A 19997-nucleotide genomic window follows, 5' to 3' on the forward strand; every position below is an offset into this window, starting at 1 on the left:
TGTTTTCGAATCACATAGTATCGTTCGTAGAAAACCATATGAAAATAGATAGGCGGAATTAAAAGTTTCAAATATACATTTACAATTGTATATATAAACAAATCAGGCAAATATATAAGTGATTTTCAAATTTCCTTGTTTATTGTGTTACCTTTTAAGGGAAGCACAATTCTGTCATATTTTTAGATACAATTTAGAATTGGGTACTTCCCTATTTGCGTCATTATTGAATAAAATGAGATTTGACACTATATTCATTTCTGTGTTTTTTGGGAGCCATTTGTCAAGTTTTTTCTAATTTAGTTCCTTATTGATAGCTTCCGTACTAGTAATGACGTGTTGTTAAATATATACAAGTGGAAGTTGTGTTGCTATTCTTTTAGTTTAAAGATTACAAGAAAATCGAAAAAATGGGTAAGTAAGGCCTACCTTCAATGACATACGACTAGTTTTATTTTAAAGACAAGGATTTAGATTACAAAGATTAAAATAAGGAAGGGGAAATTATGTTTTAACAACCAATATGTTATTTTGATGTTGTATATCTATATAATATTGAGGCAGTTTTAACTTATTTGAATGTATGTTTATATGCCCTGCCTATGCAGCTCTTTGATTTATACTGTATTATAGGCCTATTGTCTTTCTATGCATCAATCCTGGTTATAGACGACTTTGGTTGCTCAGGTTTAATTGATGCGGAAATAAAATAAGACAATAAGAGACAAAAAGGAAAAAAAATCACTTTGCAACAAGTTAATCATTGTTTTAAGTATAAAAGAATGTATGATTGTTTTAGATATGGATGACACGGATACAACTACTGACGTTGCCAGTACATTTGGAACTATATTCAACGAACCAGATAACAAATGGCTGATAACTTTACGGTTTGTTGTCATAGGCATTGGAATTATGCTGAATGTTGGCGTCACTGCAGTTTTCCTGTACATAAAAATGTACAAGAAGTCTTTACTACATGGCTTAATATTTCAGCAGTCGGTAGTAGATCTATTTGGTTGCTGTATGTTTCTGTTCTTTTACAACCAAGATGCACCAGATGGAACAGGAGGGCGTGTCTTCTGCAAAGCTCGAGTACTGTACTGGTTCGGAACGTATACCTCAGTATACAACCTTGTGATGATAACAGTTGAACGTTACATTGCAGTGGTACACCCTCTGACGTACAGAAACAGAAATATTGGCAGAAAATCAGGATTATTTTACACAATTCCGTACATTATCGGTTTCTTGATCTCCTTTCATCTTGCCATAATCGCCGATGCCAACGAAGAGCTTCCGGGAGAGTGCCGTTATAATGAGTCCAGTAAAGCGGTCAGTGTTCTTTCCGGATTGCTGCAGTTTCTTCTCATATTCTTCCTACCTGCTGGTTTTATGATCTTCTGCTACTCTCGCATTCTGTCAGAGATACATAGAAGATCTCTAGATAATAAGCAGCATTCCAATAGTAGGAAACAACTGTATGTCTCCATAAAAAGAAATCTTGTGTTTACAATGTTAATCGTGGTTATTGCATTCATTATCACTACAGCACCAAATACCAGTATGTACTTAATTTATAATATCTGTCAATGCTTTGCTTTCAGTATCATCATTGAACACGAGTTTACAGTGCTCCTTAGCACGTGTAATATGTGTATTAACCCTATAATATATGGGGCAAAGATGGACAATTTCAGAAGCGGCGTGCGTAAAATTTGGCGACAATTAATATTACATTTAGGCCTACACAGTGTTGGAGATGAGTCGACTGCAGTAAATACATCACAAAATAAGTCGAAAACAAGTATTTAAGTTTACGTCGATTACAAGTGGTTGACAATGAAAGGTATCCTCCGCTTCTCGGATGTCTATCACCATCGACGACCAATCCGATTAAACTTTATATAAATTAGTGAGTTAGATTCGTTCGCTAGTCTAAATAAAATATATAATAGGCTAAAGAAAGTTATGCCAAATTGAATTTTTAGTAATACCTTTCGACTCTGTGATCGGTGGAATGTCTATGAAAGTTTAGTTTTTAAACCGAATTTGTTGTATCTCCACATACTACAATATTTGCTCAGTATCAAAGAAATATCTGTATAATATAGCATCGAATTTGCATCACATGTGGTGCCTGTATCATGTTAGGTTAAGGGTTAGGTTTTGGTATGTGATGTTGTATTACCGAGTATTCCTGATACTGGAGACATACGTCATCTAGATTATCTAGCCGATACTGGAGGCCTATTATTGTACCCCAAAAACATGAATCAGAATAGGCCTTTTACAGTTTAAAATAAAAGTTATTCTCTTCTGCAGAAAATAAACGGAAACAACATTTTAATTATAAAAACAAACAAAAACACAGTTAAATCTAATAAAAAAAACTTGTTTCTTTAAAATACAGTTTTTCATGGGGACAATACTGTATATCTTTAATTCGCTTGAAATTACAGTTTTTTCGGGCAAATATTTTCTTGATTTAATTTTTTGTCAAAGTGAATACTATAACTGTTATGCGACATTAAAATGGCATAAACAAAAAAAAATTAATTTGTCATGGGAACAACTGTATACTGTATTTTTAACTAAAATATGTTGTATTAATTGGACAAAATAAAATTCTTTGGTTCAAAATAAACATAACAACAATATCACGTGTATGTATTTAATAATAATATTACTGTATATGGTATATTATGATTTTAAAAATCTTAAAACAAAAATAATCAGATATGATATGATTTATTTTTAACTTTCTGAATTTACATAAATGTTGGCCAGTGTAGTTGAATGTACTTTTATCAGAAAAAAAACGAAAATAAAAACAAACAGATATTTTTAATCTGTTTATTGTGTTACTTAAAAGTACTAACATACTTGTCTACTGTAACTTCCTAGTTTATTTTAAGTATTATACAGCAATATTGAGAAGTTTTTGTTTGGGCCTCTGTTTTTGAGAAATCTAAAAAACGAAGACTAGTGAGAAGTTTAGTGAGGGTCTCACATTGGGTCACTGGTATGGTCTCCGTTTTTGAGTCACAATAGATCGTCCGTAGAAAAAACAATATAAAAAAAGACGGAAATAAAGGTTTAAAATGTATACTTTTACTTGTATATTGTAAAGTAATTTCAAATATTGAAATGTGTCTATTTCTTTGTTTATTCGGTTACCGACTGCATTATACTTTATAAGGGAAGAATGCACACCACAATGGGTAGGCCTAAGTAAATATAATTGTATCAACTAACTATTATTGTAGATACAATTCCTTTAAATTTTCTCTTTCTGAAATAATTTTTCTTTTCAATAGTTTATATTTTAGTCGGTTTTGTCAGTGAGTAGTCCACAAGTAGTACAAATGTTCTTAATTTACTATATAACATTCCAACTCCCGAAAGCAAATACGAAAATGAAAGTGATATTTATTTTTTTGAAAGTGTGATAGCCTATAGTATCCAAACGCATATTGGTTTAGTTCTTTATTGATAGCCTACAATACCATACTATTTTTTAAACTTTAAGCGGACAAGTTGCGTTGGTAATCGAAAAAATGGGTAAGTAGTAGTAGTAGTAGTATGAGATGTTCTAACTAAAAACAATGGGTTACATTACAAGTGATAGAGCAAGCGGGTGTGGGGTAGGTCACCCCATACTTTGTGTCACTATTCATTTAAAAATATGTAAAATTTCGTTGCTTTCAAATAATAACAAAAATACGGATAGATACAAAATATATACCTAAATATCTTTAGCCTATTCCTACCATTTCTTGTATAATTACAAACAAACAATAGATTATGTTACAAAGATTAATCAACTGTTTTGTAAATTTATCGAAAAATGTGTTAAGTTCCTGTAATAAAAATGTCACATTAAATAACACGGGTTGTTTTAATTACAAACAACGGATTATAATGTGCTATCAATATTATCAAGTCAATCGGAATACACAATAATGTTTATGTTTAAAAACAAACACGACTTGCATAATATAACTTGAAAAAATGATTGTTTTAGATACGATGATTAATGGAAATGATACAAATACTATTATTGCAAGCAGGCCTACGTCTGGAACTATAAACAACGAACGTGATCATGGATGGCTGATAACGTTACGGTTCGTCGTCGTAGGATTTGGAATTCTTTTGAATGTTGGCGTTTCTGCAGTTTTCTTTTACATAAAAATGTACAAGAAGTCTTTACTACATGGCTTAATCTTCCAGCAGTCTATTGTTGATTTACTCGGTTGCTGTACGTTTCTATTCTTCTACAACCAAGATGCACCGGATGGAAGAGCTGGACGTGTCTTCTGCAAAGCTCGAGCGCTAAACTGGTTCATAACGTATACATCAATTTACAATCTTGTAATGATAACAGTTGAGCGATACATTGCTGTGGTACACCCTCTGACGTACAGAAACAGAAATATTGGCAGAAAATCAGGCTTATTTTACACAATTCCGTACATTATCGGTTTTTTGATCTCCTTTCATCTTGCCATAATCGCCGATGCCAACAAAGAGCTTCCGGGAGAGTGCCATTATAATGAGTCCAGTAAAGCGGTCAGTGTTCTTTCCGGATTGCTTCATTTTCTTCTGATATTCTTCCTACCTGCTGGTTTTATGATATTCTGCTACTCTCGCATTCTGTCAAAGATACATAGAAAATCTCAAGAGAATAAGCAGCATACTAGTAGTAGGAAACAACCATACGTGTCCATAAAAAGAAATCTTGTGTTTACAATGTTAATCGTTGTTATTGCATTTATCATCACTACAGCACCAAATTTCATCATGTACCTAATTTACAATATCTGTCACTGCTTTGCTTTCAGTACCATCATTGAGCACGAGTTTACAGTGCTTCTTAGCACTTGTAATATGTGTATTAACCCTATCATATATGGGGCAAAGATGGACAATTTCAGAAGCGGCGTGCGTAAAATTTGGCGACAAATATTATATTTAGGCCTACACGGTGTTGGAGATGAGTCGACTGCAGTAAATACATCACAAAATATTTCGAAAACAAGTGTTTAAGCTTACGACGAAGTTGTTGACAATGAAAGGTATCCTCCGCTTCTCGAATGTCTATCACCATCCACGACCAATCCGATTAAACTTTATATAAATTAGTGAGTTAGATTCGTTCGCTAGTCTAAATAACATATATAATAAAGAAAGTTATGCCAAATTGAATTTTTAGTAATAACTTTAAACCGAATTTGTTGTATCTCCACATACTACAATATTTGCTCAGTATCAAAGAAATATCTGTATAATATAGCATCGAATTTGCATCACATGTGGTGCCTGTATCATGTTAGGTTAAGGGTTAGGTTTTGGTATGTGATGTTGTATTACCGAGTATTCCTGATACTGGAGACATACGTCATCTAGATTATCTAGCCGATACTGTAGGCCTATTATTGTACCCCAAAAACATGAATCAGAATAGGCCTTTTACAGTTTAAAATAAAAGTTATTCTCTTCTGCAGAAAATAAACGGAAAGAACATTTTAATTATAAAAAGAAAAAAAACACAGTTAAATCTAATAAAAAAAAACTTGTTGCTTTAAAATACAGTTTTTCATGGGGACAATACTGTATATCTTTAATTCCCTTGAAATTACAGCTTTTTCATGCAAATATTTTCTTGATTCAATTTTTGGTGAAAGTGAATAATGTACTATAACTGTTATGCGACATTAAAATGGCATAAACAAAAACAAAAATTAATTTTTCATGGGAACAATACTGTATACTGTATCTTTAATTAAAATATGTTGTATTAGTTTGGACAAAATACAATTCTTTGGTTCAAAATAAACATAACAACAATATCACGTGTATGTATTTAATAATATTACTGTATATGGTATACAGTATTACGATCTTAAAAATCTTAAACAAAAATAATCAGATATGATATGATTTATTTTTAACTTTCTGAATTTACATAAACGTTGGCCAATGTAGTTGAATGTACTTTTATCAGAAAAAAAAACGAAAATAAAAACCAACAGACGAAACTGAAAGTTGCTAATATATTTTTAATCTGATTATTGTATTACTTAAAAGTACTAAAGTACTTGTCTACTGTAACTTCTTAGAAAGTATAATACAGCATTATAATTATAGTTACGTTTTATACCTGAAAGTGTGAATCATTCAGTTTCCAACACTTAGTTTAACGACTGCAAGCTTAGCTAACACTGGGTAAGTAAATATAGTAAAAATGTAACTACTATGGATACTACAGTACTACTGTATTGTTTTTTTTCCAACGTCAACAGACATATGATTGTTTTTAGATGCAAAGATGGATGCAATTGATATTACTATTCCTGCTGGGACATCTGAAAGTACAAGTGAAGAACACGATAATGAATGGTTGATAACATTACGATTTGTTGTCATAGGCATTGGAATTATGCTGAATGTTGGCGTCACTGCAGTTTTCCTGTACATAAAAATGTACAAGAAGTCTCTACTACACGGTTTAATATTTCAACAATCAGTTGTTGATTTGTTCGGTTGTTGTGCGTTTCTGTTCTTTTACAACCAAGATGCGCCAGACGGAACAGAAGGGCGTGTCTTCTGCAAAGCCAGAGCTTTATACTGGTTCATGGCACATACGTCAATTTACAATCTTGTGATGATAACAGTTGAGCGGTATATTGCAGTGGTACACCCTATTATGTACAGAAACAGAAACATTGCCAGAAGGTCCTGTTTATTTTACTTGATTCCGTACATTATCAGTTTCTTGATCTCATTTCATCTTGTGATAATCGCTGATGTCGATAAACAGCATCCTGGCGAATGTCGTTATAGCAAAGCTGTTAGTCTTCCTTCAGGAATACTGGCTTTTCTTTTAATATTCTTCTTACCAGCATGTTTTATGATTTACTGCTACTGTCGGATGGTGTTGCAGATACGTAGAAGATCTCGAGAAAACCTGCAACTTAATCCTGGCTATAACAAACGACCATACGTGTCCATAAGAAGAAATCTTGTGTTTACGATGTTAATCGTTGTTGTTGTATTTATCATTACTACAGCACCAAATACCATTATGTACCTAATTTATAATATCTGTCATTGCTTTAATTTCAGTACCATAATTGAACACGAGTTTACAGTGTTACTTAGCACTTGCAATATGTGTGTTAACCCTATAGTATATGGGGCAAAGATGGAAGATTTCAAACATGGTGTGCGTAAAATTTGGCGACAAATATTACATTTACACGGTGCTGGAGATGATTTGAGTGCAGTGCAGACATCTCAACATTTTTCAAATGCGAGCGTTTAAATTTGTGAGATACTCCACACTCTACAGTTGTACAAGATACCACACATCTGACAAAAATAACTACGTTTATTGGTCAGATTTTTACCCTGAGACTTATTATAATGTTCTGATATTATCCTTTGAACTTAGCTCCCTGACACAAGGTACTTCAAAGTAGTTAATTCATTTATCACCACATTTTATTTATGTGTCCAAATTACTTTAATCAACATATGACCATTAATTGTTTAGATTAGATATTAGTGTGAACGTGATGCTACAGACAATGTATACAACACATCACTCACCAGCATAAAATAACAGAATAAAATGGTTGAATACGACTTAACGGTGACTAGCACTACCCATCTTGCGTTTACCGGCAAAAAGATGTTTTGGCATTCTGTCAGGAATCTTACGATCAGACTCGCCCTTCTTGGCGTGCTTGGCAAACTTGCGTTCTTGAATTCCTTTTGCGAGTTTCCTAACTTTCTTCAATTTCTAAAAATATAAAAAGTTTATAAAGACATTTTGACTAGAATGTGGATCTAAGATGGTCTACCTAACCACACGTACTTGAAACTACTAGAATTTAGGATTTTAAGTACAATTATTGAACATGGTATATAATTTCAACTAAATAACAAGCAAGCATATCAGTGAACTGAATCTAAGTACATGCATTTATCGATCTAAATAAAAAGGCATACATCGAGGGAAAAATGATTATTATTATTATTATTAATATTATTCTTTCTTTATTCTGCAGGCACTTTCAGTACTAGTGCACAGATTTTCAAAGTGGTACAGTAATTGGAAATATCAACACAAACATAATAAAGTAAAGAAAAAGAGTAATCAAAATATTAAATAGAGAAAATATACATTAAAAAATAGAAATCAATTTTAGAAAAAAATAAACTTAGTTTAAATATTGCGTATTAATTGTATTTTGGAATGAAGTTATGTTTCTAAAGTTAATTTTTTATTTATTTGGAAGTTCATTCCAGCTTTTATATGAGCGATAGGTTTTTTATTGTATTGCTTTACCATTGATAGAAACTAATAAATGTTGAATTATTAGGTAAAAGTTTTTATTCCAGGTGGGGACAACTAAATCATTATTAAGGGCGTGTGGCGCAGTGTGTTGGACGTTGGACTACCGATCGTCAGACCTAGGTTCGAATCCAACTCTCGCCGCGCCGCATTGCTTGTATCCGTAGGCAAGATACTTTACTTACGTTGCCTCTCTCCACCCAGGTGTATAAATGGGTACCCAGTTAGATCTAGACACAACTTTGCGCTGGTTACCAGCTGCATTATGGGAGTATGTTTCCATACGTGTTTGATCCCAAAACAAATACTGGGGTAATAATGCTTGTAAAGCGCCTTTGAGCATGATTACTCATGAAAAGGGCGCTATATAAATGTGGTATTATTATTATTATTATGGCATTGGCTTTGTGTGCCTTTAGAATGGGTTGTATAATTAAAAGTCAATTTTGAGGTCAAATATGTAGGAGCACTTTTAAACATTTAAAAGTCATTAATAGTAATTTTCCATTCCAAAGTACATTAGCTAGACCAAACTTACTTCTGGATCACGGATACCAGAAACATCACGTGGAGGTCTTGAACTGCTGACTACACGGCCCAGCGAATCCATACGTTTCTTCTTCGGTACAACAGCACTTCTACTGCGAGAACGTGACTTGGTGTAGTGACCCTATGTTCATATAACAAAAATGAGTAAATAATTATTAAGACAATTTTGTTGTGACAATAATGGTATAAAGCTCTGTCTATACTATGAAACTAGTTTGTGCCCAAATATGGTAGTGATATGATGTCCTCGTGTGTATATATGGGGCACATAACTTTTTTTTGGCACATGAGGATGATAGTTTAGACAGAGCTTAAGGATGTTTATACTTCATTTTATACATGTAATATGGCAAAAAGCTGAAATTAAACCTACTTCTTCAGCAGGGTCAACACCGAGGTCATCCATTTGTGTTTCAAAATGTTTTCTCTTTGTCTGCAAATTTGAAATAAACAAATGAAAAATACTTAATTATTTAACCATAATAATAATTACTCCATTTTCCCTGAAATTGTTGACGTTTTGTAAAAATAATACATATTAAAAAATAAAATAAAAGCCTCAGTGGTCTAATGGTTAGGACATCTGCATATCAAGCAGAAGGTTGGCCTTGTTGAACACACCATTTATTTTCATAGCTTTTTAAAATGCCTTTATTTACAAAATGTGTGTACAAAAGAATAGAGATTTTACACATGTAATTTGAACAATCCCCCCACTGATTAAAAAAAGTGCTTATTTTCAACAAGCTCGTGTAACACAAATAAATTCCCAAAAATTATGAAACATAGGGGAAACTATAGATCGATAATTATTGGAATGTATGATAAATAGAAATTTTTTGGCCGCACCTGGCCTTTAAAACCAAAAAAAACCAATAGTAGCCTAATGTTTCTTTTTAACATAAAATGAAATATGTCAAAAGTGGTGCCAATAACAAAAATTCACTTTCCTTATCTTAAATTATTGGACTCTTGTTAAGATTTTTCTGCAAAAGTAATATTTATTTATTATTAATTGACTTACAGCTCTAGCCTTTCTAGGAATCTGAGGTGCTCTGATTCTGCGTTTTTCACGAGACTCCTGAATCATCAAAGTTCTTTTTTCACGTATCCTAAAACACCGCAAAAAAACGATACATTATTATACAAAACAAACATACTTTCGTAATACATACATTTTCATGTTATATCTGTTAGATCAAAATTCTTGTCTCCATTTTTTCATTTAAAATTAATTCCATCTATATTGCATCACTCTATGATGAATTTAACACATCCAGCACACTTTGCCATTTGATTGGTTAATTTCATATCATAAACAATGCATTAATAGTTATATTTTTATACCCACAATTGGGGATGCATTGCACTTTTACTACAGATTGAGAGACGCCAGTGGCAGGTGGATAATGCACAAACGAAAAAAATTTTCTTTTTTTAATTGAACAAATCTGTGTTATGTATTTGTGGATTGGAGAATATACTTTAATTTGATTTAAGATGTATGAAAATGTTGTCTTCATAATTTGTGCAACATCTGCTGTTGACAAATCTCATGTGGACAATTCTGTGTATATATGCAGCTTGTATATAACAAATACAGGTACACACGTGCATTCCCCCTACAGCAGCGACTGTTTTTATTGTTTATTTATAATAACACTGATATTTTAATTATAACACTTTATTTAAACATCACACTGTATATGCTGTACTTTTCTAGTTAGGCTTCACATCTTACTAGGCCTGCTAGCCTGGCCTAGATTAGTCTAGGCAAGGCCTAGCTAGGGACCACCTGCATGCTGTATAGTAAAGTAGACAAACACGGCAGACTTTTTAGCTACGATCTATGTATTTTCATTTGATATTAAAGAAAAAAACCTGGCTAACTAACAAAGTTGCTGTTAATTTTAATTCTTATATTATTACATACTACTATACAACTGATAATACATGGTTGTTTATATGGAATACTAAACTGAAAATGTTAAAAGGTGAAAGTAGACAAAAGAATAACATTTCAATCTGTCTGATATTTCAGCTTTTATATTTACTTTTGTCCATAAGCGAAACTCAGAGGCTGGGAGTGAAGCCAATAGGTATTAGGATGGACAAAACATACTGAATACAAAAACAATAATAACATTTGTTCAGTGTTGACAAATTATAAATAATTTTTTTGTTTTCAGATATTAATCAGTTTGAAAATGATTTATTCTTTATTACAAACATTGGTCAACCAACCTATTTATTATTTTTGGACAACTTATGGATTTAATCTGAATGTACTTATCATAAATTATTAACTCAATTGCAATAACTTACATTGCTGCAGTTTTTCGAATCCCTGCCATCTCATCATCTTCTTCGGACTGAAATAATAGAAAACATTATCAATACATCAACAGAATTAAGAGCAAAACTATTTAGAAAATGGTTGATGCATGTATAAATTATACTGTATAATAATCTGTGTGTTAAGCTCTGTCCACTATCAAACTTTATGTGACAAAAAATGTAATGTGCACATATATTTTTTTATTTATTTATTACGGTATATATAAAATTACAAAAACAATAGCACATAGCTAATAACGTTTGTATTACAATAAAAAATATTGAAATGAAATCTATAAAAACTACAATAATAAATTCGGAATATACAATTACAAAATTTCACAATTATTCACTAAAATTAAAATATTAAGAATCTTAAAATATATACAAAATTTTGGAAAATACAATTGCACTTTTATTTAAAAAAAACCGAAAAATTTACATTATATGGACATGATGATGTCATATCACTACCATATTTGGGCACATCACACTTTTTTTTATCAAACTAGTTTGCTAGTGTAGACAGAGCTTTAGACAAAAACTAAATATTAATGTATAAATGATATGCAATAAAAAAAAAATTTCTGTTTTTTAGGACTAGAAAATATTTAATAAAAATTTCAGAATTTTCCATGTTTTCAATTACTCATATGAAACCTGAATCCGAAAAAAATTAAGAAAAAAAGAACAACAAAAACATCTTCATGCTTTAGGACCATTTTTTTAATGCGAGCTAGAAAATTGTATTAGTTAGAGGCAGTAAAGTCTAACTAGACCTGAATATGTAATACAAGCCTCTTCAGTGAACATCTTTAAGTCTAGACTTGACAACTATTTTCGGCTAGAAATGGAATCTAATAGGCACTAGCCTAAACTATTTCCATCAAACATTAAGTGTAAGTGTAAGTGTAGACCAGTAGGATAGTGAAAAAAACAGTCCACTCACTGAATCCGAATCATATACACCAGCAGCCTCCCTCATCTCTTCCTCTTTCTCGAGTTCTGCTAGTTTTGATTCAATTTCAGGGTCAACATAATCAGCAATATTATGTCCCATCCATATTTCTGGGATCTCATCGTATTTCTCATTTTCTTTCACCAACCAATGCTGACGTAAATCGAAGGTGTAATCATCGCCCATTTCAAGTTCAATGTCGCGCAAAAGCTTGCGAGCTGGTTTGTTGGTTTCCATTGATTCACGTTTCTTCCGGATAGCTTCTGGGATGAACGGTGGTCGAACCTAAATGAAAGAGATATTATAAAAGCATTATCATTCATTTCTGGTAGCTGGAAGTTTAATCACATATATAAACTTTTATTTGGGGTCCAAACAAAACACAGAAAAAAGAAAATGCATTGTCTAGTTACATTTAATTTATCTTATTTCCAAAATATTTGATTTATTACAATTTAAAAAACAGAAACAAACAGAACATTAACGACAGAACATTAATAATATGTTATCATTAAATTATGTACTTGAATTGAAAGAAAATAATCAGAAAAATTTAAACAATATTTAAATTTAAACAATATTAAACTATTTAAAAACTAGGATTTTATTATTTAAAAACTTTCAAGCAAAAAAAATTGGTCTTTACTCAAATTTTCAATGAATGTCATCTCATTCTTATATTATTACAACTAATAATACATGGTTGTTTATATGGAATACTAAACTAAAAATGTTAAAAGGTGAAAGTAGACAAAAGAATAACATTTCAATCTGTCTGATATTTCAGCTTTTATATTTACTTTTGTCCATAAGCGAAACCCAGAGGCTGGGAGTGCAGCCAATAGGTATTAGGATGGACAAAACATACAGAATACAAAAACAATAATAATATTCTTTCAGTGTAACTAGGATTTTATTAATTAAAAATGTTCATTGAGACACTATTTAATATATTGTACATACAATTACACAGCACTCACCTTCTGATCTCTTGGGGTTGGCATGGCAACATGAAGCCTGTTAAGTACCTCAGGAACTTTCTTTCCTCGCATCTTAACATCAACTCGTTGTGACAACAGTAGATTGCATGCCTGAAAAATTACGATTTAATACTAATAATAATAATAACTATTTCGTGATAAATTAACATCCCTTGGCTTAAGATACACTATAAAATTGTATGTAACAACAAAATGTGTTATATATGGAGATGATGATGTAATATCATTACTATATTTGGGTATATCACTATCATATTTTGGCACATTACACTTTTTTTGTCAAACTAGTTTGATAGTGTAGACAGAGCCAAACAGTAAAAAATTTAATACATGGAACATTCTAGGAATATAAAGAGACAACAAAGAAAAGAACTTTCTAGTTGCAGTATAGTGAGAATAAAAATAATAAGCCAATTGGATAATATGATAGTGATGATGATTATAATGATGATGATGATAATGATGATGCTGATAATGATTATAATGATAATATTATTAAACTTTAATAAACAAGCGCTATTTACTGATGTCTCATAGCGCTAAAAGACCAACAAGAATTATTGAAAAAGGTGAGATTTTAGATGTGACTTGAATTGATGATTGTTAGTAAATGTATGATTGTTACCTCAGTTTTGACATCCATCACACCTTCTTCGGTGACTGTACTCATCATCATTACTGGAATCTCTTCAGATTTAAACTGTTCTAAGAGTTTCTAAAATGATACAAAAATTGATTCCTTACTTTATACATAGACTGTAGTTTGCAATTTTTTATTTAACATTAAAAGGGTGATCAGACAGTGCTAATGGATGCTTCACTGGTGTATCCAAGTTAGTCCAATATCTACAAGGTAATGTGACACGCCCCAGATAAACTGCCCACAAATAAAACAAGATGCAACTGTGTCTCATAGATAATCAATCTTGTGGAATTGCTATTATTATTCAATAACAGACAGTCAAACTCAACAAAAAAAAGTCAATGTGTGTCGACATCTGTTAAATATATGTCGGCATTTTTTTCTAAGACAATTATTATAATTCTAATTTAAATGACTGAGCAATGGTAACCTTTGTTAAACTGTTTTGGTTACTGTAGGTAAAGAGACCAGTAGGGGGTTACCCCGGTGTACTTGTTCACACACACACTGTCGTGGACAGACGTAATGGCGCCGTAGTTGGCTGCCGATGACACGATGTGACCCTTAGGGGAGAAGAATGTCTACAGCGCTCTGATCTTTATCAAATAGCGATATTTTATTTTATTTTATTTTATATATATATAAATGTCGCATGTATTTTGCAAATGAAATGAGTTGAAAACACAAACCTGCTTTTCAGGAGAGAGTTCGTCCGGTTTAACAATATCAATCTTGTTGATAACTACTACTAATGGCTTGTTAGAAAACAATGGCTTTATACTCTCAAATAATTCAATCTAAAAAAAGAAAACATACTGTTATACTGGGAAGAGGCTGGGTATGAATACCCAATCAACCAGTTTTAAACAACTATTCTTATCCAGCATAATCACAAGATAACTAAACAAACCCCATCCACCTTTAACAGTTCGGTGTTTTACATTTTCATTTTTCAAATAAATTGTATATTATTTTTATTTTTCAAATACTCTCTGTTTTTAATAAAAATGTTGTGAAATGCAACAATTGAAACCTAGTGAATTGTAAAAAATAATGCTGTCACTTTGAAATCCTAATTGGAAGTGTCTCTAATTGCATTATCAAACTCCATTTTGCCAACATTTTAAGTTTTATTTTTCTTTTATTTTATAATAATATTAATAACACCTCTTATTCATAGTTAAGTTATGTTTGCGGTACACCATGTTTTTCCAAAAGATAATAAAGTATGGTTGAAAATGTTTTGACGAACAGTATTCTGGAGAATTCTATTCTTACACAAAATACTTAAAAAATATTTCTAAAAAATGTGTTTCTACTGCAAGATGTCTTGCAATAACTTTGTAACTACTGTAGGTACACTTACCTGCGATTCTATCGAGTGTCCACATTGTTCTGAAAGATCCATAAAATACAAGACACAGGCTCTGAGGTGAGCAAGAGCTGTAATGGCTTGCATCTCAATTGTGTTCCTCTCTTCAAGCGGGTGATCAAGTATACCAGGGGTGTCAATAACTTGCCAACGCAGGTAACGGAAATCCATGTGGCCTACAAAGAGAGACTTTGTTGTGAAGGCGTATGGTTCGACTTCAACGTCTGCTCTGGTCACCTAAGAACAAAAAATCACATGATAATGACATGATAACAAGTACAGAAATATTAAATCAAAGCACACCCAAAATGTCATGTACAAACCTTAAGCTCTGTCTACACTATCAAACTAGTTTGACAAAAAACGTGTGATGTGCCCGAATATGGTAGTGATATGCTTAAATATGGTAGCGATATGACATCATCAGAGTGTAGATAGACATTTACAAGCCAAGACTGGCTTAAAGTTAATGATGTTACTTTTAGCTCAGGAATAGACACTATGACACAAGGTAGTACCCCACTAAAGGTCATGCTGTGTACATACAAAAAACTATCTACCACCAAATTCTACATCCGCCATAACAATTTTGTATAATTTCTGTAAAATGTGCATAATTATAACAACGTCTACAGTATGCATGTGTTACGCATGTGCTCAAAACTCTAATTATTTAATATTCTGACAGAGAAACCTGCTTTCACAAGGTGAAACCTGAGCTTCAAATCAAAGGCAAAGCAAAAATAAATCTTTCAGACTTTATAAGAAATATCTAGATAATAAAAAATTTTATTTATTTTCATATGTAGAAACAAGATTAGATTAGACCCAAACATTTAAATTTCGCATTAAAATTAAGTATGTTAACATTTACAAGTAAAAGAAATAACATAATGAAGTGGAATCTTAAAATAAAATCCACAAAATTTAGAATTTGGATTGACCAGACAGTTCATGTAAAAATAGATGAGATTTAGACAGTGTGGAATTGATTACCCTTCTTGTCAGCAGATAATATTAAAAATATGTTTCTGTTTTAAACAAAGTGGTTTTATTTCTAGTAATACAGTGTGTAGCTCACAGAACCACCTCATGCAATGAAAACTAAAAATATCGCCAAAGCTCCACCTACAATCATATGCTGGCCAATCACAATCCGTACAATGTATTTTTTTGAAACTGCTGACCAAATAGATTCTTTTATTCTTCTACACATCCAAAAGCGAGTAACTAGCCAATCACAGGATAGCGAGGATAAGCGAGTAACTAGCCAATCACAGGATAGCGAGGATAAGCGAGTAACTAGCCAATCACAGGATTGGATAAACTATTTTATAATTTTTCGTGCTTATAAACTAAGTCTCATTTGAGGCTTAGGGAGTGGAGTCACGAGTTGAAACAATGTAAGGATTGAACACTACATCTTTATATTAGAAGGCAAGCATGTTAACCACCACTACAACCACTAAGTCTTTTTATTATGAAGCCCTGGCTACTTCATCGAAACAGGGTCCAATGTATAAATTCATTTTACACAGAGAAAAACATATTTTATTTACGTCTGCCAGGTTATTTCGTCCCAATTTTGAGGGCTGTAGTGTAATGTCCATAACTAATAATGATAATTTGTTTTCACAGATTTCTTCACTTCAACATGCTACCGTTTTCATTCAGTATATTGTTGGTATTGTATTTTCGGCATATCTGTTGTACCACACATTATACACTTAGCGAGCAATACAGTATCCCTTTGGAAGACGGAAGAAAAAACCCGATCGTGGGACTGGAGCTTTACATGTCACAGTAAAGACATACCCAAAGGGACTTTGATATGGATAAAACAAAGAGGTAAATAATCTGAAATTTTGGCCATTTGGAGGTGTTGTTATAATTTTTTGTTGGAATATGATCATGAGTTGAAACTGCGTTTTTCAATATATGGTTCAAGAGTTGTATATACTGATAAACACTGTAAACTGAATTTGAATATTTCAGGAGTTTTATATTCCGACAGGGGTACATATGAGTGTATTTTTAAATGAATGTTCAAGTTGTAGGTTTTAACTTAAGCCTCCTGCTGTAGCTCATTTAATGGTAATTAAAGAACCATCTCACCATTGTTAAGAATGTTGAAACCGAAAAAACCAGTAAAAAACTGATCATGCTACATAGCAGGGAAGCACCTCTCTTTGTAACCACCAAGTGCAACACTCACTATCTTTGCATGAAATAAAAATTCTAGGATTACAACTGTGTACATGAATAAATTCACCTACCTTGTTCATAAAACTAGACTTCCCAACATTAGGGAAGCCACAGATGAGCAAGGTCCTCGTCATAGGGTCAATGGCTGGCAGACGCGACAGATGTTGTCTTACTTGCTCCAAGTACTGTAAACTTTGATTTTGGCGTTTCATTATTGTGCACATTCGTCCCAAAGCGGCTCTTTTTAACTGTTTGCAACGGTACAACGAGTCTCCATATTTCATCAGTCGTACATAATCTCTAGCCACGCTAGAAAAATTAAAACATTTTTGGGCATTTAAAAAGAATTACTTGCAAAATTATTCAGGTGTAATCATTTTTCTTTGTGATGTAGAATATTACTGAAAATGGATTGCTACTATTTCAAAACTGATTTAACAGTTAGTACAGTACTGAAAAAATAAAACACTGAGTGTTAACTAAAACAAATTTCTTGAAAGCAAAGTAGGTTTTGGTACACATGGTTTTGACATACTGCCAATCTTACATTGCCTAAGAACTTTTAAACAATACAGTATTGTTATGTTTAAATTATTATGCAAATTAAGTTCTCTACAATCAGTTGAAGATGAATATCACTTCACAATAGTCTGTCCCTTTTATTCAGATATTAGATTCTAAATTGTTTAGATTCTAAGTTTTCCTTTTATAAAAATAAGCCCTACAAATATATTTCTACTTAATACTGAACTGATTACTATGCTTGAAAAATATTTTCATTTCAGAATTTTTGAATGCACTTTAAAGATAATTTTATATATCTGTTACATTGTATATTATTTGGGCCAAAGGCCATATATAATAAATGTTTCTTGGATTTTGCAAGGACGGAAAAAAAAGTTTAATAACAGTATTGCTATGTTTCCTATGAAGCAGTAGAGTTATTGCTGAATACAAACAAATATTTCTCTTCAGAATGCATTGTGGGATACAACACATAACAACATACTTGTCTATAAGATGGCGAGCAGTGTTTATTTGGCCAAGTGCCAACTTGTAGTGATCTTTATCATATAATACATTCATCAAATCTGCATAAAATGGATGAATATCCTGCAAAATAGAAAAACAGTAATTCATGAAACCTAACCGATATATAATATTATAGTTGGGATTAAAATGTTCATGTTGATGGTGAGAAAAGCTTTTTCTCTAACAATAATTTATATTATTGTAGTGGAGTTGTGGCTTGGTTATGATGCTTGGCTACCAATCAAAGGGTCCTAGGTCATGTCAAGATATGTCTAATGACAAATTACAACTCCACTCGCAAAGACTTGTAATAAGAATTTGTAGAGCATCTTGTGTATATGTTTGTCTTATAAACAGGATTGCCACCTTTAAGAAGGATAGTGAATAAACGTATGGTTATCCTTGGCTAAACAAAACATTATGACTGACAATTTATTTTGATTATAATCACAAAGCTCCCAACTACTGTAGAACAAAAATGTTATATCTGAATACAATAAAGTATGACCAAAATATAGAGGGTGATATAATTGTTTTAAAATTAAGAACAGAGAGCTATTTAAACAAATATCAGGCATGCATCTAAAATAAACAATATGTATAATTGCAAAAGAGGAAAATATGTCAAACAGATTTTTGTTAAGTTAAACCAAACATAGCACTATCATGATGATTTTAGTATCCAACATTTTCAGGAGAAATTGTACCTTTAATGGGGTCATATAATAATCACTCAAAATGTTGCGATATTCGAGAGATTTAAGAGGTCTGCCTAAATATATTTAAATATTTTGAAAATTTTTGATGACCAACAAAACAATTACCTCTAGTTTAGGAAAATCATTAATAATCTGTGTTAGTTTATCATGGTAGTTCTGTTGTGTATACTTGATCTTGCGCATATAAAACGCTCGAATACGGCTGATCTTGTAATGCTTGTGGACAACAGTTGGCGTCTTTCTCTGCGTCTTCGATAATACTATGTCAACAAAGTCCTACAAAAACATAAAGATGTAATATGGTACTGTGCATCGGTATGTCTCTTTTTTACTATTATTGATAAATGATTACTAGTATAATATATTATATATATATTAATGCACAAATAATGATATTCTATACCATTTTATCAGTGGCATACACTATATTTTTATTAGGGCCAGGTCCCGATCGTCTTAAAACCTTGTTGAGCCCGATCGTCTCCCGCTTTGGTCCCGATCGTCTTAAAATGGGCCCGATCGTCCGTGGTCCCGATGGTCTGGTCCTCGCCTATTATAATAATAGGCTATAGGCCCTAGGCTAGGCCTATATATGTTTAGACTTTTTTTCGTCAGCTAGCATCTGGCCTGCTTAAGATTACAGTACTTTACCTTCGATGTTGGCACAACTGTAATTTTCTTAAAGTTGTACATCGCCATATTTACTAATCTATTTATTAAACTTGGTTATATAAATATATATTTTATGTTTAAAATAATAAATTGCAAAATTCTAAGCTCTAGGCCGCCGAAGTCATCACTCCACGTCTCCTCCTG

At 32.1% G+C, this 19997-nt stretch overlaps 4 protein-coding genes across 4 annotated transcripts; 3 read left to right on the top strand and 1 right to left on the bottom strand.

Moving 5' to 3' along the window:
• The first annotated feature begins 326 nt into the window (after nt 1-326).
• LOC140039221 (C-X-C chemokine receptor type 6-like) lies at nt 327-1815 on the top strand. The gene is made up of 2 exons (XM_072084819.1): nt 327-414; nt 800-1815. Exons 1-2 carry the CDS (start codon nt 411-413, stop codon nt 1813-1815), a joined length of 1020 nt encoding a protein of 339 aa, XP_071940920.1. The 5' UTR covers nt 327-410.
• Nucleotides 1816-4032: 2217 nt separating this feature from the next.
• LOC140039222 (somatostatin receptor type 4-like) lies at nt 4033-5052 on the top strand. Its single transcript, XM_072084820.1, has one exon. The coding sequence runs from the start codon at nt 4033-4035 to the stop codon at nt 5050-5052; it is 1020 nt and encodes a 339-aa protein (XP_071940921.1).
• Nucleotides 5053-5861: 809 nt separating this feature from the next.
• Nucleotides 5862-19990, bottom strand: LOC140040208 (GTP-binding protein 4-like). Its single transcript, XM_072085966.1, has 14 exons — nt 19833-19990; nt 19287-19457; nt 18440-18543; nt 17502-17739; nt 15220-15462; nt 14543-14650; nt 13836-13925; nt 13190-13300; nt 12201-12494; nt 11240-11286; nt 9939-10026; nt 9288-9347; nt 8904-9035; nt 5862-7810 (listed from the first exon to the last, which is right to left on the bottom strand). Exons 1-14 carry the CDS (start codon nt 19878-19880, stop codon nt 7655-7657), a joined length of 1890 nt encoding a protein of 629 aa, XP_071942067.1. The 5' UTR covers nt 19881-19990; the 3' UTR covers nt 5862-7654.
• On the top strand, nt 6335-7330 carry LOC140039223 (somatostatin receptor type 1-like). The gene has a single exon (XM_072084822.1). The coding sequence runs from the start codon at nt 6335-6337 to the stop codon at nt 7328-7330; it is 996 nt and encodes a 331-aa protein (XP_071940923.1).
• Nucleotides 19991-19997: the final 7 nt, after the last annotated feature.

Source organism: Antedon mediterranea, chromosome 2 (genome assembly GCF_964355755.1).
Source record: "Antedon mediterranea chromosome 2, ecAntMedi1.1, whole genome shotgun sequence".
Classification (NCBI taxonomy): domain Eukaryota; kingdom Metazoa; phylum Echinodermata; class Crinoidea; order Comatulida; family Antedonidae; genus Antedon; species Antedon mediterranea.